Consider the following 18,085-nt stretch of genomic DNA (forward strand, 5'->3'; position numbering starts at 1 on the left):
GGATGCCTGGCAGCATGTACACAACAGCAAAAATCCAGCTTATGCATGTCGCCGCCGAGCTCATACCGTTATATTGGATTGCATTGAGATACCAACGAGACCGCCGCATTGCAGTACATGGTAGTACTCGGCGTGAGCCTGAGCTGGCTTAGACTCTTCCGAGTCTTCGCAGCGTGTCACCAACCCCGCTGCCAGTTCCTCTTAAGTAGCCTCAGGCCGCTCACTCCAGCATGCGTTCCCGGCAGGAGTCCATGAAATCGTCATAAAGAGTACATCTAACTTGAGTGAAAACCAGCCTCGCATCAAGAAGACAATTGGGAGCATTAATAGACCTTTCAACTAACATACGGTGCCGCCAAGGCTACTCCCTGTGAGCCACGCTTGTCCATTAGCGCATGCACATTTGAAAATCAACACGTACCACTAGATGGATATTCAGTCCAATCGGTCCCTGCATGCTCTATACTCAGTTCCGTCACATCTCTCGTTACCGTACCCAGCGAGTCTGTCCGGCGTTGCCTGTTGTCTGCCTTGCTAGGTGTAGCCTCACGATCGGCGAAGTCAAGAGTTGGGGCAAATTCCGGCGCCGTTGGTTCCGTGGAAACCCCGCTCCAAATACGAATGATAATCAAGTCAAAAGATACGCCAGCCAGCTCCAAGCTCTATCATTGCCATCGAATTGACAAATGAGCAGAAGTGAGGCCTCAAAACGAAATAGACCTTACCATGTCCGATGTCCCGTAGTTCCCATTCGTCTTAGCTAGTTCGGTAACCAGTGTAATGGCGACTGAGAGCGTGTATAAAAGAGCCGACTCGACGAAGATCCTATTCACTTGTGACAAATTGACCCTGCCACTGCCTCTCCAGGTCTTCGTGAAGAGCCCTGACGAGAGCTTCTGCATGGACCAGATGCGGTATACCATCAGTCCTGAGGACGTCGCCAATCAACATACGTTCGATGTTGCTGCAACTCTAAGATCACTCACCAGTAGTGATGATGTTGACGGCTAATGACGTGGCGAAGACAGTATGATAGTAAGGTTGTATCTTTTTTGCGGAGGGTATTGTTGTGGCTTGCTTGAGCTCGAACATGTAGTACACTGCCAACGCAGCACAGACTGCTGCTGCGACCCAGAGAAGCACCGGTAGAAGCAAGACGACCAATAATCGTTGGTAGATGATCCAGCATCGATATATCTGCCAATTATGTCCTCGTGGGCAAAAGCACTCGAGCGTACTGATCAGCAGTGGGACGATCCTTACCAAAGCTGCGTCGGAAATCAAGGCTTGAAGATACCACCAAACACTCTAACAAGCCAAACTTATCAGACTACAAACATATAATGAGGGATAGTGTTTTCGGAGCTCACCCGCATAACATTGATCCAGTTCGAGATATCCTCGAATTCGGCGTTTGCTCCACCAGGTCCCGTGAAGAATACAAAAGCCACAAGGTTGTGGTAGAAATTGAAGCATACGTCTATGGTGCCGAAGATAAACAAGGCAATGGCTACCACCATCCATGGCCAACGATTTGAAGCTCGCAACGTCCGATGGCGCCAAAACCAGGCGTACATGCACGCTGCGAACGTGACGACGTGTATGCCGTACGCTATGCTCTGCATAAACAACGCTGCCAACTGTGCTTCGGCGATGGGAAACGGCATGCTTTTCGGTGCGGGAAGCACGAAGAGGAAGCGATGATGTGGGAGGCAAGGAAGTTGAACGCTGGCATAGTCCTTGGGCGCATATATGATGTCCGGATGTACACAGCCCCAAATCTGAGAGACTAGTTTCTGTTAGGGACGAGTACTTCCAACAGATGGATTTGCCCGAGCAGCTACTGGAGGAGTGCTTCTCGTCTGCAGCTATGAGTATCAATCATCACCCACACAACCTGCGACGCGGGCCACACACTGACTGATATGTCCCTGGTATGATTGCAACAAAAGTGGTTGTTAATCACCGCACTACGCCGCAGCATCCAACACGTCCACCACTGGCAAGAAGCAGTGCGCTAGAGACACGGCAGTCTCCGATGGTGTAGGTAGCTTACAGTAGTACTGCACAAGTTCTGCAGGCTGCAGATGGTGAACTTGCGGTGAACGCTCCGATGTATAAGAACTTTCTGACATCATCACCTTGAAGCTTGACAGATCGATTGAGCGCGTATCGCTGTGACGATAGGCTGGCGGTAGCCTGCGAGTGAGCGAGATGCGCAATGCGCCTAAACCATGCGAGCAGATTTCACTTTTCTACTGCACGGATCTTGGCAGTGAAGACGCAGACTGCGTGAAAGCAAGGGCTAGCCACCAGGGAGGAGGTGCGTATGAGAGACATCTGCATTTATAACTCCGACGCTCTTTCTGAGTGCTTTTCCGGGGCGTAACAGGGCCGCGCGGGGATATGTACTCACCACAACAGACTAGAAGCACCCTCGGGAGTTTCCCGCTGACAGTGCGCGCAGCCTGTCCGTCCACTGACACCAATCATAGATGCGGCATTCCCAGCGCCCTGGTGAGAGCTCCGAGCCGCAACCCCGTCGGAATGCCAACGGCTGTTACAAAATCCGAATGCAAAGTTGGTTGAGCTTGGCAAACGCACCTGTGATCTTAGTAACCATCCATCCCATGTGTCAGACCTAGCCTGCCGTAGGCAGACCACAATCACGACCTCTTTGACGGGGGGAGGACAGTTGTGTCAGACGTGAGGCGGACGTTGTGCATATCTTGTGTAGGTCGTCAGCCTACTTTGTCAGCAGCGATCCAGAGATCATTACGTGTCCGCCACCGACAACACACATGGCATATGTGGCACGATACGGTCCCTGTGGGCGGTTAGTCGAACTTCTGACCAGTTGTTGGGGACAAGTTCTACGACTCGCGGAATAAGAGTGTTTTGCACTCACGCGCACCGCCCCGAGTAGCACGGTTCAGTCATGAGTCCACATAGATGGTCACGTTGAGTCGATTCCCCGTTCCTTATGATCTGATGCTTCCTACGGCGGTGCGAACCTTCTGGGCAGTCAATCGGGTACTCGACTGGCCAGCTCGGGGCTGAGCATGCTGCAAGAATGCCTCAGACAAGGAACTCCTTCATGTGATTGCGCCCTGTCTATACGATGTTGTCACGGAATCTTGAGCTAGGCAGTGGCGGGCCCCTGCCTCACTACGCGGCGTGCCTGTCTTTGACCGTATCGATCATGTCTATGCGCGAGCGCAAACCGTCAATGGTTCGTCTAACAATGTGATTCAACACATCTAAGTTGATGAAGAGTCATCCAATGATCGTTCCGTGCATGTAAGACCTCATGCTCACCGATTTTGAGAGCTACATTTCCCTGCAAAACCTATGTAGATAAGTGCTGTCGTAAGAGCATTAAGTGAACACACAATATCCGGACCCAAACCCGCTCAAACTTCACTGACCTGAGCTTGGCGCAGCTCACTCCTCACGACGGCAGTAGTGACGCATGCGCAGCCAACAACTACGAGCGCAACGCCGTGCACATTAGGGCGGAATACCCCTTTCTGTAGATCGGCAACGTGGCATAATACCGCCAGGTCCCCATCACAAGCGTCGCCACGCCGGTTGTAAGGAGCGTCCCAGCTAGCTGTTGCCCATGCCCGACCTGGCGCTCGTGTTCTGCTTGGATGTCTGGGGACGCCGGTGCGATTTGCGTCTTGAGGTCCGCCCGTAATCTCTCGAAGCGCTCTACGCCGATGCCGAGTGCAATGAGGCCAAGAGAAGTGCGCGTCCATGCGAGATATGTTCGCTCGTTTGCTAGATGATCCCGCGCGGTGGAACCTGTGTTTTCGACGCGCCCGTAGCCACGGAAAATGAGGCGGATGAGCTTGTTCATAAGGGGGTAAAGCAGATGCGCAGAGTTGCTGTAAAGAAGAGAAGCTTCCGTGTGCCGGCAATGACGACGAGCCCTGGATGGTGGGTGTCAACAAGCAATGTCAACTCGTGACGGTCTCACGAAAACCGGTCGCTTGTGGCGACGGGCGTTCGGTAGAAAATCCCAATATGGCAATGTCTTACATACCCAAGCCGTCATGCGGCTCCTCGTCGATTCCGCCGTCGTGCGCGACAGCCTCCTCCAATGCCCTCACTCCCCTCTGCATGCGTTCTTCCTATCTTTCTACCTCCTCGCTATGCAGCATTTCTCCGGGACCACAACTCATAGTCCAGCGTTGGACCTATAGTTCGGGCACCGGGACCATTCTGATGGGATCGCAATCATGTGCGGCAGCGTGAAGGTCGGCGCCGTCTAGCGTCGCCTTCCTCGGAGTGCTCGGTCGCCTTATAATCAAAGCTGCTTGGACACCCCGACGGTGCCCCGCTCTTCTGACTTAGAGTTAGGTGTGCGCCATTCCTGCACAATGGTCTCCTACGACACCTCGACCATCGTCTTCCGGTATCCCATACTTCCCAGCCCGGGCTCAAGCTAGTCGCGAAACGCTACGTGCCCAATGGTGCGGTCCCTGCGGGTTTGACTCTGCTCTTTACTCACTGCACCGGATCACGTACGTACTCCAGCCCCTTCGTTATCCTCCCATTCTCAGCGTGTCTTCGTTGACAGACAAGGAGTCCTGGGAGGTCGTCATCGCTGAGCTACTTCAGCTCAAAGACTCTGCGTTCAACGCGCCCGTCGTGCGCGAGGCGTGGTCCGTCGACTGGCAGAGCCATGGCGAAGCTGCGACTGTGAACGAGAACATTCTGAAGATCGACACTGAGGGCCTTTGTACGTCCCCATCTTATACTTCGAGGTTGTCCATCTGATCCTTCTTCAGCTGTAACAGAGTATGCCGCCGGTCTCCGTGCCCTTGTTTGTTCAGAGCACCTCTCTGGACACCAACTCGTAGCCATCGGACACTCTGCGGGAGTGACTGCCATGTACGTTGGGGTCATATCAACGTGCACACCGCACTGATAAAGCATTGCCAGACTGCTTTCTACGCTCTCATTGCCATCCGACAAGACGCCCTATCGCGCTGTTGTTTTCATGGAGCCCTCCCTTGTCACGCGCGACGCGTTCAACAAGCACGGCGTCAACAGGAAGGCAGCACTGGAGATGATGTACAAGGCTATGGAAGCGCGCAAGGATACGTGGAACAGCCGCGAGGAGGCCCTTGCGTACTTCAAGGAGCGCCTCCCTTGGAAGATGTGGGATCCACGGATCCTCGAGTTACTTGCGGTTCGTTTCTTAGGCTTATCCACCATGTCTCTGTTGACAATGCACGGCAGCGCCATGGCCTCAAGGAAGTCCGTGGGCGGGAGAACGGCGAGGATGTGACCAAAGTCAGTTTGGCGTGTACGACATTGCAAGAGAAGAAGGCCTTCGCGGACACCGAACCGCACTTCACCGCGACCGAGCGAATTGGCACGCTCGATCCCCAAATCGAGGTACATTGCATTCTCGGCGAACGATCAGACGTGGTGTGCGTGCGATGTTCTCTTGAGTCCTCACGTATATTACTCACTTGTTTATAAATGTCTTTCAGCCCGAAGTACTGCCACGACTCCATTTTAGAGCTACGCAAAGTCACGTCCATACAGTATGTTCAGCGAGCCGGGCATTTTGTGCGTATTCGGACGTTTATCTGGCATTACTTTACATCTGACTTGTGAGCGTCCCAGGCCCTACAAGAGAACCCGGATGGTCTAGCAGCGTGCATTGCAAATGTCTTGAGAAGTCTTGCTAGCGCGCGCTCAAAACTATAAGGGTGTGTAATAAGGTGTATTACCGCCTACACCATTCGCCTTGACCGCAAAATAGCTATCAGATCGCTTTGAGTCTCCCGTACATGTCAGTTCTCTGCTTCTGGACACATGTCATTGTGGCTCGGTCGTGGCGTACAATGTCGTATTTCTTACCTCGACTCTTCCTGGGCTCGCGCTGCGCAGCGCTTGCGCGGTCGGACCCTCAGAGTCACCGAGCAGGTGCAGTGGCGCCTGCCAGCTGCTTCTGGACTGTCTTCAGCAGTAGGTTGCTTACATGTACTCGTAGCCTTGGAAGCGAAAACGGACGCCCGTCCAAGCCGGAGACAATGTCCGCGCTCGGCCTGGCTCGGCGAGAACAGTGCTGTCCAGAGAGGAATGCGAGGACCGAGAAAGCACTGCTCGCGTTATCGCCGCCAGGAACAAGAACGCGTGTATACAGGCTGTTGAACTGTTCGTCATGGGCACGACCGCGGCGACTGCAGCAGCGTGTGCAGTGTGGCGACGAGGACGCATTTGGCCCGCGTGGCTCAAGTATCTCGCGCCGGGGACTCGGAGTTTTCAGAGCAAGCTTCCCGGAAAGGCCTAGCGGGATAGGGCCTGGTAGGGCGGCGCGCGCAGCGGGGAGGACCGGATCACAACAAAGCAGCATTCCTGCAGCGAGCGCCGTGTGTTCCATCAACATCTCTGCATTGCCAATCCGCCAACTGATCGATGCGCTGGGTCTGATTCAGATCCATGATGCATGATGCGTTGCCCGACCGCACCACCCGTCCAGCTTCTTCCGTCCATGGATATACTTCTCCCCAAATACTGGCGCTAGCACCCGTCCCCGCCTTCACCTCTGCCTTCATCCTCTTCGTATTTTTCTTCTCTCTCTACCCCGCCCTTCTTTGGTCGGTCTCCGTATTTTCTGAGCTCTTCACGATCCCTCCTAGAAGATGTCGGCTGCGGAACAGGAGGAGATTTTGGCTCTCGTCAAGCCCACCCTCGGCGCGATCCTGCTCGGTCTCGTATTCAGCTCGACGTGAGTCTCCATGCGAATAGACGTGTGTGTTTGACTTCGACGCGACGGTCGTCAGATTTTTCGGAGTGACCCTTCTCCAGACTACCAATACTATGATCGCTACTGGAATGACACCAAGTGGCTGAAGCTCTTTGTGCGTATGGCTCTCCGCTGTCCATTGATCGGTACGCTCACGAGCTGGGCAGGTAGCGTTAATATTGTACGTCTCCTCAACGCGGACGAAGGTTTGGTTCTGACCATAGGTTTCGCAGCGTACTCGACGTGGTCCAAGTTATAACAGTCGTACATTCCAATTGGTGGTATCTTATTCAGAACTACGCCATGCCGCAGTCCCTCGCAATCGTGCCATGGTATGTCGTTATTTCATAAACGTTCAGTTCAGTAACTCACTATTATCGCAGGAGCTTGGGTGTACGTCTAACGATCATGCCGTCGCACGTCACTGATGCGTTCCATCTCAGCTCGAGGTCGGCATAACGACGTCGATTGGCTTGCTTGTGCAAGGGTATATTCACTCCATGGCCCATAAGTACGCCTGCTAACCATTCCACCAGGTTCTTCGCCTTACGAGTGTACATCCGTGCGTATCACGCTCAATAGCATTTTCCAATCCTCATTGTACCGTTAGTCAGCCGAGGGAATTATTTCGTAACTGGTACCATCGTGAGTTCCATGTCTCGTTGACCCGCCTGCAGTCGTTGAAGCAGTTGCTATTAGCTCGCGCTCACCATGACCCAATGGAGTGCGTATCAATTACTAGACGGTTTCTGATTATGATTAACCATTCCTGCCTCTCTTTCAGTCCTCGGTGTTTGTGAGTGTCGTTACGGTCATACAAATTGTATACCAGATTGACGAGAACATTTGGATGAACTAGACTACGCCGGTAAAGGGTGAGTCTCGAATTGAGTCATCTCGCTCCATTCACCTACAATCATTGTCCTGCAGACAAGAGACCAAGCTCGTTGCCACGATTGCGATGATCACAGTGCGTTCGGTCGAAGAGACTACTTGTCGTAGCCCTCACATTCTTCGCAGTGGGCATCTACAGCATCCCTAGCGTGTAGCATCGCAGGAGACGCCATCATCACGGGCGCCATGTGCTATTACCTACACTTGTCGCGATCTGGTATCAAGAGGTAAATGAGCTCACTTGCTTCTCCGTACCACTGCCTGAGACGTCAACTCCCAGGACGGACAAGCTATTGATATCATGATCGTGTACTGCGTGAACACAGGCCTTCTGACGACGTTCGTACTCACGTTCGCTCTCAGCCGCTATCGAATGCTGACGCGTTTCCCTAGCATCTGTGCAATCTGTACCATTATCTTGGTGAGCTGAGCTTGCACACTTTTAACGATGTACTCAGCATCACGCAGTCCGAAGTCGTCTCCAACACGTACTGGGACACTATGTTTTACTTCCTCATCAGCAAGTGTAAGTCCATCACTTTGCTTCTGCCTTCAGCAACAGATGCTCATTCAGCACCATCAGGCTACGTGAACTCCACGCTAGCAACGTGCGTTCTATAGACCTAACTCATCGTCTGTGATGCTGATCCCTATTTTCCGGATCAGGCTGAATGCGCGCGAGAAGCTGCGCGGCACAACCCAATACGCCATCTCGGACAGAACGGTCCCGCTCAATGCGGTAGGTCGGGGCAGCTCGACGCCGTCAAGGGACCCGAAAGCCTTGGTACGGTCGTCATTGTCTGCGCTGACAACCGTTATACTGATGTCGGTCTTTCCTTTCACGACGTAGTATTATAGCCAGGGAACCGACATCTCGTTCGCGACGAATCCCGGAGCCTTCAAGACTGATATGTCCGAGGTGCGGATCGTTAATTATGGGCGTAGTGTGCCGCCTATCGTCAAGCGACTGATATATCTCCCTTCTTCAGGTTACCACCGGATCGGTGGACGTATAATCTCGATCCTCCTCGATTTTTGCATTGCCAACCACCTGCAACTTGTGTACTGTACATATTATTATTCGATTCCTTTCGGACAGTGCCCTATACCCGCACTCCTTGCTTACCCTTCCCTGATCTGTGCCATACTTAGTCAATTGACTTTCGCCGCCTGTACACTGGATCGTAACGAAGCTAGCCTTGATTCACATGTTAGTCGACCGTCGTCGTGGTCTATAATCTTCTCGTAGGACGTCGTGCGCCTTTCGCTGTCCAATAGGTTGCCCTTTGACGACAAGTACATCAGTGTTGGTCGAGCACACCGTATCTTGGTGTGTACCTTCGTTGATCGCGAGAATGTCTGAAGGATGCCTGTGTTATCTCCTTGTGAGCAGCGTCATCCCCAGGTGGATTCTGCGCTGTGACGAGGCCTGTGTTGGTGACTGTCTAAACCCGTGCTCTGCGACTACGTCAATGACAAGCGAGATCATGATGCCGCTACGTACCATTGACTTGGCCTTCAGGCTATGCCTCTGCAGAACGTGTCTGTCCTGCGGTCGTGCTAGGTACTTCCTTCATATCCTTCATCCAGTCACGCAGCCCTTGGAAGCTATGCCGCCTGCTGTGAAGTGCATTCAGCTTTCTTCCGCTGATCCACTCAAGCATTTGACCACATGCGTTAATGTACCATGAGCCTCCGCATATGGCATCTTCCGCCCGACGAGGTCATCCATCTGCTTTTGATATGTTGGACCCATACTGGAAGTATCTTCTTCCGAGATCCACGAAGGACTTTGCCACCTGGCGCAATTGTGGAAAAGTGTTTCTCCTATAGCAAAGTGTCTAGTTGTTCCAGGACTCCAATCTCCTCCATTGTTGCCATGATCCCATCCATGTCATCGGCCACATGCCCTGTCCGAAGCCATAGGACAGCAGCTATTCCTCGGAAGCATTCCGAAGTGACGCGGGATAGCACTTCAAAAATCCAGGACCATGCTGTGAATGGGTAGGACAGCCATATCTCTAATTTCCGCAGGCACGATGGCGCGAAAGATCGCATGAATCTGTGGATATCTCATCGTTAGTCTGGCGGCTCTCGATGCCATCGCGAAAACTTGCCTGGTACGGGTAATGTAACATCAACAACACCGTCCTTTGCGGACGACGGAGCGTCGATATGGAGCCGAATCACTTCTAGTGACGCTGCACTCGCATCCAGCAAAGTCTGGCATCCATCAAATTGTCGAAGACTGATGTGGCTCGACGTCCACTCCGAGACTGAGGAAGCGAACTCGAGAAGCACGACTGATCTGCAAGAAGAGGTCTTTAACTGGTGGTGCAACCCATCGCACCTCGAGGTCATCCAGATTTGAACAGCGTAGTGGGAGGGTGGCCGGAGAGACCAGCTGTGTCTGCACGCATTGACATTCGTGCACCATAGACTTCGTAGTCCTTGGAGTGCGGAAATGAGGCTGGTAAGCTGGGAGACGCTCGACAAAGTAGTGGAACTGATGGATAGTTGACGAACGGAGCGAAAGGCGGTCAAGTAGCTGATGCTCTTTGGTTGAACCGAGCCACTAGTCCATTCAGCGCTTTTGATGGCGATCAGGAACATATTGGGGAGCTTCCCTGCGAGCATGACTGCAAATGTCCCTAGGTGCCCAATTGTCGAACGTTCCCAGGGCGAGGACCCCGAGACAGTGACCCGTCGGATGGCCTCACGGAGGCGTGGCCTTTCAAGGAGAGTCCTGGAGAGTGATACGACGTCCTTCCGGTGTTGTAAATGAATGTGCTGGCGTAGATAGTACCACGTCGAGTAGTACCAGTCCCTGCACAGCGAGCAAGACACGAGTGCAGACAGATGGGATTCTCCCTTGAGGGCACATAGTTCAGATCTAACCCCGGCATCGCTACGTGGTCGACGATCCGTTCCCAGGCCTCCACTGGAAGCCGTGGTATAGAACTTTCGACATCTTTGTCCGGACTTCCAGAGGAGGTAGTTGTGCTGTACAGCTCAGACAGTCAGTCATGCTCACCGTAATCTGGTAATTGAACTCACGTCGGGCCGGTCTGTTTCATCTTACCTGAATGCAGCGAGAACGTCGTCCCGACACAAATCGCAACACCATTGCCAGTAATCAACCACGCGTACGGTCGATCTTGGCCCGGGCCTACTGAGCAACTGATAGTGAAAGTGTCTCGCATTCAGCGCAGTTGAGAGAGAACAGGCCAAAGGTAGAATCAAAACACAGCAGTTCCTGAAACCCTTGTCCGCGTCGCGCCGCGCACGTGAAAAATAAAACAAATCGAAAAAATCATGAAAAATCGGGAAAATCGAGAAAAGGGCTGCACACCTCGTAGACACTGTAGAACATCTGCTGTAGACTCACTAAGGCGTGCCACGCATCTGAACGGGCCATCGAGGGTGGCGTTGTCGTGTGATGAACGTTGTGCGATGGTCGACGTGCCGCCAACAACGGGCGCTAACGCTGGGGAGCCCGGAGAACATCCATGGCAGAACACAGCTGTGGGTGCTCGACAAGGTATGCGGGATCACTTGGAGAGATGGCGATTACATAGATATGAGCTGCAGAGAGGAAGAAGGCTGTACATTTGACGGGTGATTAGGTTGGAGACTTACCTCCGACTGTGCGCGCAAGAATGTCACCACGGAAAACGAGGATCGCACCCTTCAGCTTCCTTCTGACCTCACTCAACAAGGTCGGTTTGTGAACAGTGTTTCTGTTATGGCCACAGGGGACTTCAGCGACGGGCACTGCCATTGTACACGAATCAATCATGTCGGAATTAGCGCGACAGGGCAATGCACTGGCAGGGACTCACCTGAAGCATTTAGTGATGCCGCTTTCAGAGTTCGAATTCGTTACACGGTTCGTTTTCATTATGGCGGACAGCTGAAGAGGAGGGACACCAAACTACATAGATACTCTCTGATGGAGGTCAGCGGCGCTTCAGCCTGCACAAGTCCGGTAGTACAGGTCGTATTCATGACGCTGCCGCCGCATGCTTCCAGACGGACGTCCGAGTCACGGTCGCGCCATCCAACGTTGGCAGATCCGCTGATGAGTTCATTCCCTCCTGCCGGAATGCGTCGCATCTGCTCGTCTCGATGCATGCGGCCCTCGTGTCACGGTCGCGACAGAGCATTGCCATCACTCAGGCCTCAGGCCTCAGGGATGGCCAGTCATGACCGTGACAGAATGATGGCGCCCGCTCCGACGTGTATATATATCTCAAGGCCATGCAAGTCTCATGCCCATAGCTACTAGTACTCTATATCGACATGTTGGTTATCTCGTCCGAGTCGCTGCAGTGTTGCTATCTGCCGCCTGGGTCCGGCACAGGATCTCGGGGTCCCCACATCGTGGCGTGTAAGATTCCATCGTGTTAGATTCACTCAAAATATCATGCTGATCCGTCCTTTCCATTAGGAATTCAGCAACAATCGCTCTTTGTCTGAGCGCGTTTCCATCGCGCAGGCCGGCATCAACGTCATTGCTGCCAACTGGACACTAGCACGGCTTCGTTCTCTGGGCTTGGCTACTGGCAGAATGGGAACGTTTTCTCTGCAATGGCGAACCAGGACTACTTCGCGAAGACGACGACATATGAGAGCACTGTGGTGAACGCATTGAACACAGTGTACTCTCTCTACGCAAACGCTGATCAGTATGGTTACAACGACGATGCCATGTAAGTTCTTGTGCGAGCATCGTTTGTAAGAGGTGTTCATATGCATGATTATTAGGTGGTGGGCGACGGCGGCATACTACGCCTACCGCGCGTATGGAGTCAGTGGCAAGTTATTCTCCGGGATCAATTCACTGACGTATATGTCGCACTAGAATAAGGACATGCTCAACCACGCCGTTGCGACCTGGCAGCATGTCTCCGCTTAGTGAGTTCGCTTAAGCAACCAGGAGGAATTGGCCAGTCACTGACTTCATTTCTCCCGTACTAGCCAGATCACCGCTGCACAAGCTCTGCAAACTCGACCCCGGTCAAGGATTTCAGTCTCGCTGGGACGTGCGATGGGAGTGAGTACAAATCTGTCGATCGTGCACTGTATGTTCTGACATGCGCTTGCTTGTCTAATTAGCAACGATGGCAGGCGGCGTCTTCTGGCGGCCCGCGACCGACGATCAGGGCATTAACTCGATCACTACGGGGTATGTGAGCACTACGCTATCGACGGAAGTAGACCTTTGACGATGTGTTGGGGCTCCACTAGACTTTTCCTCACGTAGGTCGAGCTCCGCTTTATCTACGACCACGCTGTTGACTGCGACTACCACAGGCTTTCCGCTTTTCTCGCATCCGCAACAGATGATACATCCACGTATCTGGGCCCAGCGGTCGCCGCGGCGCAGTGGATTGAGAATCAGAATATCAACTCAGCGAGTCTCGTGCTGGATAGCGTCGACGGGCATGACTGCACTCGTTCGGCCGCGTCGTGGTTGTTCACGTACAACACGGGCAAGTTTGTCGAGGGCCTCGCAGTGCTGGCCGATGTCAGCGGAGACGCACACTGGACGACGCTGTACGTCATTGACTCGGTCTTGAGGAACGTCGTAAAACTCAGGCTCATGACTTTGCCTTGTTGCGACCTGCAGAATGATCAATGTCGTGGCGGCAGGCACCAAGAATGCCCCGTGGCAAGGCACCGATGGTATCATCACAGAGGGCGCCGGAGACACCTCAGACAACGATGGTGCAGGCTTCAAGGGTACGTTGCCGATTATTCTGAGCGTTGCCCGGGCTAAAAGAGACGGCCTCTGCTTAGCGATATACATCCGCGGGCTGAACGAGGCGTTCGTGCGCAATCAAGACGACTGGGACTTCCAGGTCCTCATCCACAGCTATATCGATGTCCAGGTGCGATGATGGTCTTCTTTCTACGCTGTCTACTCGACGCTGAGCATACCTTTTCCCGCAGTATAACGCGCTGCTTGATCTCGCCGACAACAGCAACTCATATGCGATCAACTGGCACGGTCCTGCTGCTTCGTACACAGCCTGGGGACAGCTCGCTGCACTGGATGTTCTCGTCTCCGCGATCTCGGCGAACACCTAGTCGACCGTTATGACTTCGTATTATTTATTGGTGAGGTGCATTATTATATAGGAGCACTATGGCATGTACCCGGAATTCGTCCCATAACACTCGTTTACAGGATCTAATCTATTCATCATAATGGCATTCGTTAACTGACAACTTACAAACTGACTGCCACTTCCAACCTCACGCACGTAACGGTCATAGGAGACACTATCAATCTGAACATCTGCATAGGGCGTAGAATTCACAGTGTTACAGAGGATAGCAAAACAGTCAATATTGCGCCAATCACAAGGTCTCCCTCAACACTTGGGTGATGTCTGTTTGAATCCTGCCGAGGTATGTTGCTAGCTCTTCGTCCGGAAGGGTGGAATGTTCGAAGGCTTGCGTCAATTGAGTTCGAAGCTAGCCCAGTAGGTAGAAGACGTGGCAAGGTTCGAGAAATTGCACAGGTCAGCAATGTCAAGCAGAGTCAGATTCGTCGGAGTACCCTCAAGAGAGCTTTGCGCCGTATGGCGACTTTGTTTGTTTGACTGTCTTGTTGTTGTCGTTCCTGGAGGCTCTGAAGACCTAAGGCAACTCGTCTGCCTTCGTCAAGAACGTCCTCGGGGAGGTCGGCCAGTCTGGCGAGTTCCAGCCCTAGAGAAGAGATAGTCGTTGACCAACATTAGTAAGATGTCCCAGACCACGTACCGTAGTGCTTGATGTCGTCCGATGCACCATCGACAATCCTGCAAAGCCAGTCAGCAGTCCATAGAACCATGCATACCCGACGCACTTGTATTGGAATGTCAGGCCAAAGTTCGTTGTGGACCTACGGGCTCTCTGCGATGTATGAGGATTTAGCTTGGCAAATGGTCACGGGCAAATATGTTACCTGCACAGCAAGGTGTAGACTGGAACGCAAGTCAGCTTGTCGCCGATCATGTAACAATAGCACGCACTTGACGACCGATGGCTTATGCGACAACGTCACTGTAAGCTCAGTGAAGTGTCTGATAGTGGCATAGCTTCAGCCAAAATCACAAGGCACGACTGTGTTCACAGTGAACAGGTGGACTTACGTTGCGAAGAAGACATATGACTGCGGGTATTGAGGGCAACGCGACACAAGCGAACCATGCATGTACTCACCTTCGCCCTAATGAGTTCTTCAGCAATGGCGTGTGCAACACCCATCCCTTCTCGGGGGGATGTACCGCGCCCGACTTCATCCATCATTACGAGGGAGTCTGCTGTCGCTAGTCCTGAAGAGGGGATTAGATCGGCGAATATGGAAAGTAGATGGTCGCACCTAGAATCATGGCGCAAGATGCCATTTCATTGGCAAAAGTACTTAAGCTCTTCTCCATATCATCATCGTTAGAGAGGCGAGAGAGTAATGCGTCGTGCAGTCTACGAGGACATCAGTATACCATGAGACTCATGGGCTGTACTCCACTGACTTGAAGCTCCCATATTCCGCAGGAACGAAGCATCCGCTCATAGCCATGACTGTCAATAATCCGATTTGGCGCAAATACGTGCTCTTTCCTGCACATTGACGATCAGACAAGCACTATCTAGTAATGGAACCAATATACCTGACATGCTATGATATGCGTATGAATTAGCCAAGATACATCTTTTCAGAGTACCATTGACGAACTTGGGCCCTTGCACTATCTGAAATGAGGCTGCCTCAGAGCAATACACGTCGTTCGGGACTAGGGTCCCAGCCGATTGGACTGTCTCCAGAATGGGATGGCGGCCTGCTTTGATCGCCAAGGTTCCCGTGAATTCAGGACGCACTGCATCACCGTCAACATCGACCCCAGGATGTGTAGGATAGGCGTACCATAGTTCCGCACTACATGAACAGAATCCGTGGCGTGAGTCGAAGAGTGTCCAGAAACAGAGAAAAGATACGGTACGAATGGAAACATGTGCGAAAGACCAGAGCATGTCTAGTATGGCGACAGCCTCTGAGGCTTTATAGAGCGCGCCGATGTCAATCACGACCTCGGTTGCCAGATCTTGGATGATCCTGAATCGAATGGTGAGTGATCATATGCGGTTGAACACTTGAATATTGATGAACATACTTGTTGCTCAGGATGAGTGATTCGTCCAAAGCGTCCTTCATTCGCGCATTACGCTTTTTCTGTGAACACCGGGCGTCGGAAACGGAGGATAAATCGAAAGGAAGGCTGTTCGCTTACCATCTCAATGCTCGAAAAAAGCCACCGCCCTTTCTGGATGGTGACATTGATGAACCCTTTTGGCAGCTCGCCTTCAAGTTCGTTCTTCTTGAGCGCGAATACAAATCCGGTGTCCTGATAGACCAGACTGAGCGGAAGATTGTGACGTTCTGACAAGTCTCGATTCAGGGTGAAGATGTCTCCCAAATTCTCTTTGTAGGTTTCGCGCGCGACGTCTAGGAGACGGTTGCAATTTGCCTGCACGAAGTAATTCGAGTTCAAGCTACTAGTTCGCGTGAAAGGGTTGTTATGGCTACCTTTACCGCGTAGACGCGAGCGTTCAGTGCGCCTAAGCCAGCCTATGTCGACGTCAGTGATAAATCCCATTATCAACTGGAATCATGCTACCTTTGCTGGGGTAGCCGCTTCGTTTAAGCTATCCGTGACTAGCCTCTCGATCTTCGCCAGCCGTTCATCTGATACCATCTGTTCGAAGGCGCGCAATACCGGTCGGTGTCTGGCAGACAGAAAGCAAAAGATACATGCGCCGCACCTCCGCAATGACGCTCAGTAACTGAGAACGGCAGCCTCCTAGGGCTCGAGACAGAAGAGGCATGGTTTTTACGATGTTTCGGAGATTCAGCATCTGTGATACACGAGCCGCTGCTGGTTTTGCAGTGTCGCTTTCCCGTGCTTCGGACGCAGCGAGCTACTGGCGTGTCATAATCATTGCGTCGCTCAGATAGTAAGTGAGACGCACCGAGCAGATCAACTTGTCAAAGTCCATCTTGTTCAAGGCTTTCAGCGCATTCTTGACTTCATTGAAGCGATCTTCGTTTTGCACCAGCTCTACAGGTGATAGATCAAGAAAGTTCATAGGTGGAACATGATCGAAAACCTTCTACAGCGTCCAGACGCGCTTCAATCGATCCTTGCACTGCAGGAATCCATGTCAGAGTCTGTCTAAATGCTCTGAGTGGACGCACCAGTGTTCGGAGCAAGAATATTGACTCGTAGCAGCCGAGCCCCCATTGCCGTGTACGTATGGTTCATCAGTCTGATGTTTTCAAGTCATCAGTCGAAGACTTAGAATGCCATGCTATGAGAGTACCCGAAGAGTGAGTGAGTGGACTTCTTGCTAGACATATTGCCGACAAGCTCCAAGTTACGAGATGTCTCTGGATCAATCATCATCGTGCCATCCGCTTGCCCAAAGCGAATGAGCAACGAGGCCGAAGCGAAACGTATATTAAGCCTTGATTCAGCATGCTTGAACAGCGCACTGGCTGCGGAGAGTGCATAGTACCTACTCGCTGAATTAGAGGACCGAATTTGATCGAGATCGGGCGCATATACTCACTTGGTGGAAGCTGCGACGATCGTGCCAGCCCTCTCGTCACCCTCCACAATGAGTTGTGTGATGAAGTCGAGACCTAGAGCCATCAGCCATTCAGAACAGTACGTAGAGCCATGAACCTACCGGCAGTTCGTTCCAGTACTTCCTCTGACAGGTTCAATCGGTACGTCGAACTCCTCCATCATGCACTGTACGAGGACAGACGTCGTTGACGGTTTCTTCCCACCCGAGGCCAACGAGACGTCCGACATCGACAAGAACGTATCAGGAACAAGTATGAGCGACGGTGAATGCAAATGGAGTTGATGTAAAGTCTTGATATAGGTCGGGCTATCTGCGAGCTAGGAGAGCGCATAAGCTGTCGCCCATCTTCGTGGTCTTCACCCACGGACCTGTATCAACGACACCCTACCCGTATCCTTCTCGAGGGCAGCAATACCGACTTCCCGGGCGACACCTCGACCTTCGAGCACAGACACCACGTAGCTCGCCTCATGACGGGAGGATACAGCAGTTTGAGGGCGTCCAGTACCTGTACGTGACTGAGCGGTCCATGGTCGGGACATACCCGTTGCTGGGCGGGAAGATGAGTTCCAGGCCGTGGTGAGCTGCAGTTGTTCAGACATATTCTATCGCGAGTTGAGAGCAGGTAGAAGAGTTCCGGTAGAGAGTATTTGTGGGAAAGAGCTAAGAATGTTGGCGTCGGCGTCGGGACTCGCGACGCGACGCGACTCTGTAAGTCACGTGGTACGTGACGTCGACGCCGACAGACTCAACGTCAACTCAACGTACTCAACGACCGCTGTT

At 52.5% G+C, this 18,085-nt stretch overlaps 8 protein-coding genes across 8 annotated transcripts; 4 read left to right on the forward strand and 4 right to left on the reverse strand.

Annotated features, from left to right (window-relative positions):
* Positions 1-199: 199 nt before the first annotated feature.
* B0H18DRAFT_1015365 (uncharacterized protein) lies at positions 200-2,112 on the reverse strand. The gene is made up of 6 exons (XM_048029205.1): positions 1,918-2,112; positions 1,371-1,862; positions 1,264-1,308; positions 987-1,197; positions 726-928; positions 200-662 (listed from the first exon to the last, which is right to left on the reverse strand). Exons 2-6 carry the CDS (start codon positions 1,665-1,667, stop codon positions 411-413), a joined length of 1,008 nt encoding a protein of 335 aa, XP_047891914.1. The 5' UTR covers positions 1,668-1,862; positions 1,918-2,112; the 3' UTR covers positions 200-410.
* Positions 2,113-3,089: 977 nt separating this feature from the next.
* Positions 3,090-4,067, reverse strand: B0H18DRAFT_1015368 (uncharacterized protein). Its single transcript, XM_048029206.1, has 4 exons — positions 3,575-4,067; positions 3,429-3,530; positions 3,319-3,364; positions 3,090-3,260 (listed from the first exon to the last, which is right to left on the reverse strand). The coding sequence occupies exons 1-3, from the start codon at positions 3,860-3,862 to the stop codon at positions 3,350-3,352; spliced, it is 405 nt and encodes a 134-aa protein (XP_047891915.1). The 5' UTR covers positions 3,863-4,067; the 3' UTR covers positions 3,090-3,260; positions 3,319-3,349.
* Positions 4,068-4,244: 177 nt separating this feature from the next.
* On the forward strand, positions 4,245-5,727 carry B0H18DRAFT_1085722 (alpha/beta-hydrolase; the record flags this gene model as incomplete). The annotated part of the gene is made up of 8 exons (XM_048031952.1): positions 4,245-4,262; positions 4,451-4,529; positions 4,586-4,747; positions 4,797-4,899; positions 4,951-5,200; positions 5,251-5,444; positions 5,508-5,586; positions 5,644-5,727. 8 exons carry the CDS (start codon positions 4,245-4,247, stop codon positions 5,725-5,727), a joined length of 969 nt encoding a protein of 322 aa, XP_047891916.1.
* On the forward strand, positions 5,714-6,706 carry B0H18DRAFT_470356 (uncharacterized protein). The gene has a single exon (XM_048038209.1). The coding sequence runs from the start codon at positions 5,811-5,813 to the stop codon at positions 6,471-6,473; it is 663 nt and encodes a 220-aa protein (XP_047891917.1). The 5' UTR covers positions 5,714-5,810; the 3' UTR covers positions 6,474-6,706.
* A 937-nt stretch (positions 6,707-7,643) lies between these two features.
* Positions 7,644-8,766, forward strand: B0H18DRAFT_470365 (uncharacterized protein). Its single transcript, XM_048038210.1, has 6 exons — positions 7,644-7,739; positions 7,790-7,890; positions 8,057-8,084; positions 8,132-8,189; positions 8,247-8,271; positions 8,330-8,766. The coding sequence occupies exons 1-6, from the start codon at positions 7,731-7,733 to the stop codon at positions 8,511-8,513; spliced, it is 405 nt and encodes a 134-aa protein (XP_047891918.1). The 5' UTR covers positions 7,644-7,730; the 3' UTR covers positions 8,514-8,766.
* A 976-nt stretch (positions 8,767-9,742) lies between these two features.
* Positions 9,743-11,797, reverse strand: B0H18DRAFT_955905 (uncharacterized protein; the record flags this gene model as incomplete). Its single annotated transcript, XM_048042400.1, has 8 exons — positions 9,743-9,971; positions 10,014-10,490; positions 10,562-10,666; positions 10,721-10,745; positions 11,052-11,150; positions 11,303-11,403; positions 11,506-11,597; positions 11,702-11,797. The coding sequence occupies 8 exons, from the start codon at positions 11,795-11,797 to the stop codon at positions 9,743-9,745; spliced, it is 1,224 nt and encodes a 407-aa protein (XP_047891919.1).
* Positions 11,798-12,253: 456 nt separating this feature from the next.
* On the forward strand, positions 12,254-13,756 carry B0H18DRAFT_1120461 (glycoside hydrolase; the record flags this gene model as incomplete). The annotated part of the gene is made up of 10 exons (XM_048034125.1): positions 12,254-12,375; positions 12,431-12,473; positions 12,528-12,580; positions 12,664-12,719; positions 12,782-12,851; positions 12,914-12,925; positions 12,980-13,222; positions 13,296-13,408; positions 13,466-13,557; positions 13,619-13,756. The coding sequence occupies 10 exons, from the start codon at positions 12,254-12,256 to the stop codon at positions 13,754-13,756; spliced, it is 942 nt and encodes a 313-aa protein (XP_047891920.1).
* A 457-nt stretch (positions 13,757-14,213) lies between these two features.
* On the reverse strand, positions 14,214-17,904 carry B0H18DRAFT_1120462 (muts domain V-domain-containing protein; the record flags this gene model as incomplete). The annotated part of the gene is made up of 27 exons (XM_048034126.1): positions 14,214-14,380; positions 14,435-14,472; positions 14,520-14,566; positions 14,619-14,637; positions 14,686-14,736; positions 14,806-14,825; positions 14,876-14,988; positions 15,036-15,136; positions 15,187-15,274; positions 15,325-15,332; positions 15,390-15,531; positions 15,579-15,590; positions 15,655-15,767; positions 15,826-15,884; positions 15,943-16,179; positions 16,239-16,280; positions 16,330-16,407; positions 16,475-16,630; positions 16,682-16,770; positions 16,820-16,858; positions 16,908-16,978; positions 17,033-17,227; positions 17,282-17,354; positions 17,402-17,423; positions 17,473-17,619; positions 17,671-17,810; positions 17,847-17,904. The coding sequence occupies 27 exons, from the start codon at positions 17,902-17,904 to the stop codon at positions 14,214-14,216; spliced, it is 2,325 nt and encodes a 774-aa protein (XP_047891921.1).
* Between the last annotated feature and the right edge of the window lie 181 nt (positions 17,905-18,085).

The sequence above is a fragment of the Fomitopsis serialis genome, assembly GCF_022376445.1.
Source record: "Fomitopsis serialis strain Sig1Antser10 chromosome Unknown B0H18scaffold_47, whole genome shotgun sequence".
Classification (NCBI taxonomy): Eukaryota; Fungi; Basidiomycota; class Agaricomycetes; order Polyporales; family Fomitopsidaceae; genus Fomitopsis; species Fomitopsis serialis.

What these genes read in the sequence shown, in the direction of transcription:
- B0H18DRAFT_1015365 (XM_048029205.1), bottom strand. Translation starts at nt 1,667, where the DNA reads ATGCCGTTTCCCATCGCCGAAGCACAGTTGGCAGCGTTGTTTATGCAG. An exon ending in ACTGGATCAATGTTATGCGG is followed by an intron (nt 1,309 to 1,370) that starts GTGAGCTCCGAA and finishes TTGGCTTGTTAG; the next exon opens with AGTGTTTGGTGGTATCTTCA. An exon ending in CGTCAACATCATCACTACTG is followed by an intron (nt 929 to 986) that starts GTGAGTGATCTT and finishes CGACGTCCTCAG; the next exon opens with GACTGATGGTATACCGCATC.
- B0H18DRAFT_1015368 (XM_048029206.1), bottom strand. Translation starts at nt 3,862, where the DNA reads ATGAACAAGCTCATCCGCCTCATTTTCCGTGGCTACGGGCGCGTCGAA. An exon ending in CAACCGGCGTGGCGACGCTT is followed by an intron (nt 3,531 to 3,574) that starts GTGATGGGGACC and finishes GCCGATCTACAG; the next exon opens with AAAGGGGTATTCCGCCCTAA.
- B0H18DRAFT_470356 (XM_048038209.1), top strand. Translation starts at nt 5,811, where the DNA reads ATGTCAGTTCTCTGCTTCTGGACACATGTCATTGTGGCTCGGTCGTGG.
- B0H18DRAFT_470365 (XM_048038210.1), top strand. An exon ending in CAATCTGTACCATTATCTTG is followed by an intron (nt 8,085 to 8,131) that starts GTGAGCTGAGCT and finishes AGCATCACGCAG; the next exon opens with TCCGAAGTCGTCTCCAACAC. An exon ending in TTACTTCCTCATCAGCAAGT is followed by an intron (nt 8,190 to 8,246) that starts GTAAGTCCATCA and finishes CAGCACCATCAG; the next exon opens with GCTACGTGAACTCCACGCTA.